Source organism: Kryptolebias marmoratus, linkage group LG23, assembly GCF_001649575.2.
Source record: "Kryptolebias marmoratus isolate JLee-2015 linkage group LG23, ASM164957v2, whole genome shotgun sequence".
NCBI lineage: Eukaryota > Metazoa > Chordata > Actinopteri > Cyprinodontiformes > Rivulidae > Kryptolebias > Kryptolebias marmoratus.
Window position 1 is genome coordinate 6,891,119 of NC_051452.1, and position 9,475 is coordinate 6,900,593.

Sequence of the window (9,475 nt, forward strand, 5' to 3'; positions counted from 1 at the left end):
ATGGAGCCACTTTGCTGAATTAGACTGTTTTTAAAGGAAATAACGTGACTTTAATGTATTTCTTTGGGGGAAATGTTTGTAAATAAAGTTTAGATGATTTAAAAAGTATAAAAGTCACCAACAGTAAAAGTCAAAGGTTGCCATTTCTAATCAAATTGAAAGTTTTGATGTATAAATGTTTGAAATGGCACAAACTAGGTGGAAGTAGTTTGACTCTAAAAAATGTACAGAAGAGGCATTAAACAGGAGAATCGGCCCAATCAGGACTCCACAGGTGTCCTCGGTGTCTCTGACGCGTCTCAGGGAGGAAAACATTAAACAGGTTAATACAGCTGCTGAAAAGGAAAGCCCACCTGTCGTTTTTGTTCTCCAGGTGTGACCTCGGAGCAGACCAGCACCATCATGACGGAGGACGTGGACGACCTGGAGTAGTCCGCTCAGGTTCTGCTCTGCAGGAAACAAAGATTCAACGCGGGGATTGTTCCTCCCCTCCCTTTGGGTTCACTCACATTTATTGTACATCCACTGACTGTTAGGTTTTTGTACTTATGTTTATGCAAAGATGCTGTCCTCCTTTATTTATTTGCCTCACTTTGTTTCAAGGAGAAAAAAAAACACTGAAGGTGGTTGTTTGTGTGTAGATTTGTCAGTGCTGGTTGTGTTTTTTTTCTTTCCGTGTTCCTCGATTTGAAAGACGAAGTTTCACGCAGTGCTGGAAACTAACGGCTGTCGGTTCGTTTACAGTGTTCCTTTCTTCTCCGATCCGCCGTTAGTTTCCCCCCCTGGTTGTATGAAGATCGAGTTGGTGAAGTGTTAATGTTAGTGCGAATAAATCGTGGTTCCAGTGATGTGACATATAGCTCGTTTCGAAGAAGGGCTCCCGCCGTTTGAAAGGACGTGAAAGGTTTTAGTTTTTTGTGGGTGAGACGTTGATCTGACGGTCAGAGCTGATGAGGTGAAAATGTTTTTTTTTTCTTTTAGCCCTGCAAAACGTCACGCCGGTAATTCTGTTACTGTCGAGCTGCTTTTATAGTTTAACCGCTAAAAAGAAACAAAACTCTAACTAATCAAAGCAGATGGAGCTACATCAGTAATCGTGCCAAGCTTTCTTGTCGCTTTAGTCCCTGAAACGTGGCTTCCCTCTGCAGACTGACAAACTGAAAGATTGAAGTGGATGAGGTGTTTAAAAAGTGAGTTCTGAACCTGCCAACTAAACCTTGTTTTCCTTGCTTGTGCAGCATTTTATTATTTAATTTCTTTTAGTTTGTAGACCTCAGTAGAAGTTAGTGTTAGTGCACGGCCTGGTTACCCCAGATTCTCCGTCTTAGGCTGTTTGTGTAGAGAAACGTTCACCACTGTGACATTTTAACTCACATTCCCAAGCTTTTGTTTTGTTTTTTGATCGTCTTATTTCCCATCTTTGTGCACCTTGAAAGAAAGTTCAAATTTACAGTGAAATCGACTCGTGACTTTTAGAGGACCGCCTGCTGTTTCGGCTTCTAAAAGCAGGTCGGAGAGCTGAACAGATCCATTAGAAACAGTCTGAAAGGAGGAAATGTTCTGGGATGGAGGAGGCCGCTTTAAGTGGTGCCCAAACTACAGCAGCCCTCCGTTTGTAACATTGGCTTGACTGCCAGGACATCAGCCGATAATGGATTCCTGTCTGCTTTTATGACGCTCAGTCTCGAGTCATCTAACGGGAGTAATTTGAAGGAGCTGCGAGTGTAAAATCCTGATCCCACAGGGGGCGTCTGTCGAGGGAGGTTTTGCTTTTTAAAATGAAAGGATCGCAGCGATGTGTTTTTAATAAACCCCAACAAATGAATTCCTTGTGTCGCGGTAACTTTCAGCCTCGTTGGAAATAAATTTAAGATCCCCACCCGAGCTGTTCGGCACAGGCGTGTTTTTACTCTGTGTAATTTATGCATAATTTATCTGTTCGTGGTATTAAAAGGTGTCGAGTGTTGTTCCAAACCTGAACCGGCGCTGGATTTTACTTTACAGTACAAGGAACGGCGAATGTATCATCCTTTTTTTGAGGAACGGTTTCTTTTTACGAGCTGTTAAATATTCAGGTAAACGGTGTTCTGTCATGTTTCTTCCTCCACACGGTGCGAGTCGGTGGCGTTATCAGTTTACAAAAGCAGTAGTGGGAACCTTTAGTGGCTTAACTTTGCAAACCCCTGTCCCTTGTTTTGCTCTTATTTTATTTTTTTTTATTTTCTTCTCCAAGTGGTGTTAGATTCTGTGAACTAAAAATGTGAGGAGGCTGGAGAAGGCAGCTGTTTCAAGTGTTTTTAATTTAACTGCTTATGTTTATGACTGCTCTTAAACTCCTTTAATGTCACTTAAATAAATGGGCATGTGCATGTACACGTGTGCTGTTTGTTTTTTCTCAGAGAAGAGGAAAAACTTGTGAAATATTTATATGCAGGTGAAACCGGATGTTTACATAAACTGCAGCCGTCAAACTAAACCTTTCATGTTTTAGGTCAAGACTCAGTATTATATTTGTTAAATGACTGAATTACTTCCTTCAAAGTCACAAGTTTCTGTCCATTTTCTTAGTATTTGGTATCGTTGGGTTTAAACTGTCTGATTTGGGTCAGATGTTCTCGGTTCCTCCTGACAGAACATGTGGAACCGAGTCAGGTTTGTTTGTCTCCTCTCAGATCAGGGTTTTTCGGACGATTCAAATCATCGTCTGTTTGAAGACCCATTTGTTCCCAAGCTTTACCTTCCTGCTTGATGTCTTGAGATGTTGCTTCAGTATTTCCTTGTGCTGCCGTCTATCTTACAAACTGCACCGGTCCCTCCTGCAGCTGACATGATGCTGCCACCGCCGTGCTTCACAGTTGGGATGGTTCAAGCTTCCTCCTTTTATCGTCAGAACATCTCGATGGTCATTCTGTCCGAACTGTTCAGTCTGAGTTTCCTCAGACCGCAGGACATGTCTCCAGGGTTGAGGTCTTTGTCCCTGTGTGCGTTTACAAACTGTAATCTGTTTTAAGTTTCTTTCAGAGTCGCAGCTTCTTCCTCTCGGCTCGTGTCGCTCCAGGACTCGTTTCACTGTGGATGACGACTACGAGCAGCTTCAGCAGCAGCTTCTTCAGCAGCTTCAGCTTCAGCAGCAGCTTCTTCAGCAGCAGCTTCTTCAGCAGCAGCTTCAGCTTCAGCAGCAGCTTCAGCTTCAGCAGCAGCTTCTTCAGCTTCAGCTTCAGCAGCAGCTTCAGCTTCAGCAGCAGCTTCAGCTTCAGCAGCAGCAGCAGCTTCAGCAGCAGCTTCAGCTTCAGCAGCCTCACCCGCCGCCTTTTCTGCCAGACAGTGAAGGTGAAAGGATGGAGTTCTAATCTTTGCACTGCTGTTACACGTTCCTAAGTGATTAAATGGAAAACAACTGAACTTCTTCTCTTGATTGAAGTCCAGCTGTCTTCTGTTTAGGGTTGGATGACAGCAGCACTTCTTGCACCACTTTTTACAGGAGTCAGATATTTCTGTTGTACTAACAGTTTAATGTTGTTTAAAGGTTCATGGAATCATTTTTGAGTTTGAGCTGCTTTGACGTTTCTGGGATTGTGGTTGTTTTGAGACGGCAGGATTCGGTTTTGGATCTGGCCCGTGTTTTTGGACTTGTTAGCTCGTCAGTCTGGTCCGACCGGGGTCACCTTCAAAGGCCGTCACAGAACAACTCCAACCTTCCACATTTTACAGCAGTTCACTAAACGCTTTAACCCAAACCTTTACACTGCCGACAGTTTTGCTAAACGCGGTTCTTACGGCAGAAGCGATGTGAGATTCCTGCAGGAAGTGCTACAGCTAGCTGCTCCCATTTGCTCTTGCAAATAACCACGCAAGTCTACATAGATAATAATGTAATGAAATATACTGGTTTACAAACTCTGAACTGAAATGAGGTTAAGTCAAGTCTGACACTGAGAGATATTATAATAATGGACTGAGTGTCCATCTTTTTTATTTGCCTGGTTGTATTTTTGGAACCAGAGTCTGCACAGTAAGGACTTTAAGTCCCGCCTACTTCCCCACCCACAATCAGTGGCACATTCCCTTTCTTTTAAACTAATTACTGCTAATCATATTAGAAAATTAAGATTTGAACATACAGCAGCAAGGTAATTACATGGATCATGAATGAGTTTTTATTTTTGAACAAAGGCAGAGGAGAAGCCGGTTCGTTTCCAAATCAGAGTTTCGGCTCCAGATCTAAATTGAACTCGTTGTTAAAGTCCATTTTCTCCAAAAACTGGGGTTCTTCGAAAAAAGAACTTCCAGGACCCCAACTTGAAGAAGATCTGAACTATCCCTTTACAGCATGGTCTCTTCAGGGACCTGCTGTCTCCAAAGGGTGAACTCCAGTCTTTGCATAAAACGGGTTTCTGTGAAATAAACTTAATGAAACATTTAATAGGATTCCCATAAAGACCCTTTTAGGCCTAAGGCGGGTTACACACACACACACACATGCGCGCGCGTTCTTGTTTTTCCAGGCATGTGGGGACGCGATGACACACACACACACCCTCCGGCCGCTGCAGGCTGCATCGGTCCGTCTCCTGCAGCTGCAGCCCGGAGGCGCGCGCAGCGGCGCCGGATCGATCCTTTTATCGGAAAATAATCCATAGCCGCATGGTGACGTCACGCCGCTGACGGTTTGCCGCGCGGGCAGCAGGGATGGACGCGTGCGCTTAGAACACCCCACCGGAAATCGTAATTATAATAATAATAATTTTTTTAAAAAAAGGGAGAGAGGAGAGAGTCGGTAAATCAGACGTGCACGGGACTGTTTGTTTGTGACGTCGGCGCGTGGGAAATGTAGCTGTCACGGCCGCGTGCAGCCAGGAGGAGGAGGATGTAACCGGACGGATCGAGCCAGCTGTGGCCTGCTTCTAACAGCAACATCTGGCCGGTGAGTCGGGCTGGGGGCCTCCGGCTCCTCTGACCTCGTCCTTGGCTGACAGGCGCGCGCGGTGATGGACGCTCCTCGTGATGCGGTTAAACGCAACGCCACGCGTGCATACCTGCAGATGAGTTGGACGAACGCGTGCAGAAACGTGTGATTGCACGCGGGCTGATCAGCAGCTTGGCAGCTGTGATCTTATTTGTGAGCTCCTGGATGTGGAGGGCTGCAGAGGGGGGATGTAGGAGGAGGTCAGGCTTCGGATGCAGGAGAGCTTCTCTCCTCTGAACTCACTGTTTGACACCAGGGGTTTTATTTGTTCATCAATGCTTGTCCTCGTCTCCGTCCTGCAGGGTCAGAGAAGGCGCCTGAGACCGAAGCAGAGACATGGAGGAGGGCAGCGCGGAGGGGGAAGGGCCCATGGCGGTGAGAGAGCGACCACCGCCACCATCGGAGAGCACCACCACCACCACCAACCTCCTGGCTTCTGTCAAAGAGCAGGTAGGCAGCAGGAGATGCTGCAGTCACACCCTCAGGCTTCACTCATTCATTTCCCCGTTCATTCACTCACCTTGTCTGAAACTGTGTGGCTTTGTCCTCCTTGGATCTTCAGCTTTAATCATTCATCTCTTAGAAGCGATTAATTATCAGGATTTGTGAATTTTAAGCCCGTTTTCGTTGAATTTTAAAATCTTTTCGAGGTTGTTTTGTGTCCGTGGGGATTTGAGCTTTTCTTTTCCCATTAAGTTATTGTAATTTAGGGTTTTTTCTGCACCATTTTTCTGTAAGCGACTGTATTTCTGGCATTTAACCGTTTTGTTTTTGGTGTCCTCTTTTGGCGAGGTAACCTCTGAGGTCATCTTCCTGCTACTTTTCTGTAGTTGTTTTGGTCACCTTTTTATAATTAGCATTATTTAGAGGTTGTGTGAATCTTTAAGGTTATTTTGCTCTTAATTATTCCTCTCTTTGTGGTAATTTTGTTTCTTTTAACATCCCTCAGGTGGCGTCCAACCTTTGGTTTTGTTTTCAAGCGAAGGAAAAGGCGATAATTCCTTTTTTGTGTGTGTCTGTAGCGTCAGCAAAATATCTCTTGAACCACTGGTTGGATTTCCGTGAAACTCAGAAAGTATGATGTACGTTTGCAGCTAACTTTTGGAGTCAGCCCAGTTCAAGATGGCTGCAACAGCTAATTAACCTTAACCAACACGAAAATGGCTTTAAATCGGCTAATTTTACACACATTTCCCTTTAAATTTGGCGTTTTGGTAGCTGATAGTCATCTCCAACACATACTCTGAGTTCTAACAGATCTCTCAGTATCACATGGATTTGTCCGTATTACAATTTAATACAAAGTTAGACAAAAACGGCTTTAACTCTCTTTTTATCAAGATTTTAGTTGAAATCTCTGGCATGAAAAGTAGCCTTGTGTGTTTCTATGGGAGTGATGTCTTTTGTGATCATTTTGCTTTTATTTTATGACAGTTCTGGTTGTTTTCACAATAGTCCAAGGTCATTTTGGAATTTTGTTGTAATTCCTTTGGTTAATTCTAGCTTCCCTGCGTCATTTATTTGTCTAAATTAGTTTTGTATACCCAGGTGATCATTTTTGGTTTTGTCTGTTTGTATTTGACATGTTTTCGGTCGTTTTGCTGCTTTTCAAGGTCATCCTGGACCGTTCTGTGGTTGTTTCTCTTCTCTTGGTGTTGATGTTGCGTCTTGTTGCTTCGAGGAGGGAAGTCCTTGGTGTCCTGGTTACTCTTTTCGGTTGTTTGAAGATGAAGTCTGTGAGTCATTCAAATATATACCGAGTAAATCCAGGGGATTATCTGCAGATGAGGCTGAAATGTAATGAATCGACACGCTGAGCCACATGAATATGTGCCTAAAATTCTATTAAAACTTTAATTATTACTTCCACTCCCGGGCTGCTCGGATCTCCAGAAAGGACGGAGGATCGTGAAAAGGCTTATTTACTGACATGACAGAAAGATAAGAAAACTGTGTGTCACCCCGTTTCTTCTTTGTAAACAAGTTTTTACACACACCGACAGTTTGTTATAAAGGTGTGTTTTTGTTGGCTTGTTTTCACACGTTGTCATTTCCTGTGAGTTTGTACATTTGATCAGACGGCACCGAAGGCTGAACGGCAGGCAGATGTTTGTGCCTGCGTGTGTCCGTTAGTGGAGCATTGGACAGACTTTAATGAAACTCCCGGACCGTAATCACTGCGTCTACAACTGATTGAGATTGAAGATGGCCGCCACTGCCGATTGACGTATGCAAGCACACAAATACCTGTAACCTGGTCAGATTTACAGACAGTATTTTTAATTTTGACCAGAACTGTTTTAAGCGACATGCATTCCTTCGAGGACCGCTAAGTCTTTACTTCCTGTTTTGTTTCGACCTTTGCCATTGTGGCCCAGGCAGTTTGACAAAACTTACCTTTAGTTAAACATCCACAATCTGTCAGGCCTCATTTGAGCTCTGAACGTTAACTTGAAGCAACCTCTGTTTTTCTGCCATGTTTCTTTTTGAACTGCTAAGTGAAAATGCATCAAATCTGCAGGAAAATAACAACAGAGACAGGAGAAAACAGCCTCCGTCTGTCTCCTGTCCCTGCTGTTATCCTGACGCTGATTTATATCCCGTCAGCAGGGGAGTCTTATTGTTCTCCTCCCCTTAATTATACCTGGACAGTGGCCATGTTCTCAGCTCCGTCCCTCAGTGTGCATCTCTGATTCAGGCACTCTGCTATTTAAAGGCTTACGATGTCTAAGAAAAGAGACTCGGATCCCACTTTTAATCTGCTGTTTTCAAAGAGCTGCAGATTGCGCCTAAATCTCCGCTGATGTGAAGTTAAGAAAAAAGGCAGTTTTTCTCTGTCTTAGCGTTGGTTTTCAAAGAACAGATTTTATTTTCCCGCTAAATCGTGCTTAGTGCCTTTAAAGCTCAGCTTGCCACGTGGGATTTCATATCTGCTACACCGTTTTTTCTGCAGCTCCAATTTTATTTTTTTAACGTGTTTGATTTTTGGTTTTTACAATTGAGTCGGTTTTCAAGAAGCAGCGTGCGTGTTTTATGCCCCTCAAATGTCTAAAATCTGTTGTTTGAATCAGAAATGAAAGAGGAATTGTGTTTTTGCGGTGCAGAAGTTGCTGTCGGGCGTAGTTGTAGGTGCGTTTTCTGGTGATGTGGTGAAATATGATCAAATACGGCTGGTGTAGACAAATGATCCATGTTGCAGAAGGGTTAAGTCAAGGGCAGTTCTGACCAATTGGACGGGAGTCCCGGGGATTTGATCACTTTAGAGCAGTTGATGGCGAAGGGGCGATAATGTTTTGCCACTTGTGCATTTTATATATATATATATATATATATATATATTTATTATAACTGATTACCTTTTGGAGACATCCCAGTTCACGATGTCTGCCGCAGCTTTGCAACCAATTCGAACACAGAATTAGCTATGACTCAATCGGTTTTACAGATATTAAGCTCTGATTTGTTGTGGCGGTAGCTGAGAGTTATTCCCAACACTTAATCCAGGTCCGACCGGCGGGTCGGAGGTTCAGTCCCCAGCCTCTGCATAGTGTCAGAGTGTTTTTGGGCAAGAAACTAAACCCCCTTACTTCCCCCGGTACGTTTATTGGGGTTAAAAAGTACATGGTGTGTAAAATGAGAATGGAAAACGATGCACACTTCAGACACATTCTTTCCAGGGTGTCTGGATTCTGGTTGTGCAAGCTAGCAAAGAATCTGACAAATGTTAATCGGCCAGCTTTTTACTCCATTTCTCCGACTGGAGGATGCGGTCTGATGAGGTGATGGATACAGAGCAGAAAAAACTCACCGTTTCTTCTTCCAGCGTGGCCACACTCTAAACCTGGGTGTTCCCAGAGAGCCAGCGTTTCATCATGTAGCTTGTTTCAGACTGTTGAACAGGCTGTGAGCAGGAAAAAAAAACCCAAGTTGCTTTACTTCCTTCTGTGTTGAAATGCAGGCGGCGGCGCTGCTGAAGCGTCAAATCCACCGCCTGCAGTTCCTCCACAGAAATGTCAAATTAGACGTGCTAAATGAAGCACATCGGTTATTGCCTTCCATTGTGTTCAGGGCCTGATGCTTTTCCACTTTGCTCTTATTTAGCCCATTAAAAGTAGAGGAGTGATGGATGTGTGGAAGGAAACACCAAACGTGGCAATGCGGTAACCTAAAACCTAGAAAGTGTTGAAACACAGTTTGATTTTTGTCACTTCTTCAGCGAACGCGATGAGATTGATCTGATGTTGAACCAACAGCCTGCAGTAAAGTTGCCTCTAAATCAGTGTTTCTCAACCTTTTTTGGGCCAGTGCCCCCCTATCCATTATCAAGGATAATGGATTTTTTTTTTTTTTTTTTGCCTGGTTACGTGAATAAATTGTTTTTATTCATGGACTTATATAATACCTGATCTTGGGTATGGCCCATCAGAACATCTTTGTGGGTCATTCTCCACCATGTACTGCTTCAATGAGTCCCCCACCTACTGTGGTGAAGGCCATTCAGATGGATCT

General features: G+C 43.9%; 2 protein-coding genes across 5 annotated transcripts in view; both read left to right on the forward strand.

Moving 5' to 3' along the window:
- The window catches only part of LOC108249002 (uncharacterized protein C7orf57), an 8,590-nt gene extending 6,217 nt beyond the window's left edge, over nucleotides 1-2,373 (forward strand). Inside the window, exon 8 of the mRNA XM_037973928.1 lies at nucleotides 374-2,373. Within this exon, the coding sequence (XP_037829856.1) occupies nucleotides 374-432 (59 nt within the window). The 3' untranslated portion in view covers nucleotides 433-2,373. The remainder of the gene's footprint in view (nucleotides 1-373) is intronic.
- A 985-nt stretch (nucleotides 2,374-3,358) lies between these two features.
- LOC108242207 (plakophilin-4) overlaps nucleotides 3,359-9,475 on the forward strand; it is a 49,425-nt gene continuing 43,308 nt past the window's right edge. The window contains exons 1-2 of one of the 4 annotated variants that reach the window (XM_037973951.1): nucleotides 3,359-4,924; nucleotides 5,269-5,416. In XM_037973951.1, coding sequence (XP_037829879.1) covers nucleotides 5,303-5,416 — 114 coding nt within the window. In that variant the 5' untranslated portion in view covers nucleotides 3,359-4,924; nucleotides 5,269-5,302. The other 3 variants (XM_037973952.1, XM_017426922.3, XM_037973953.1) reach the window with 3 other exon arrangements.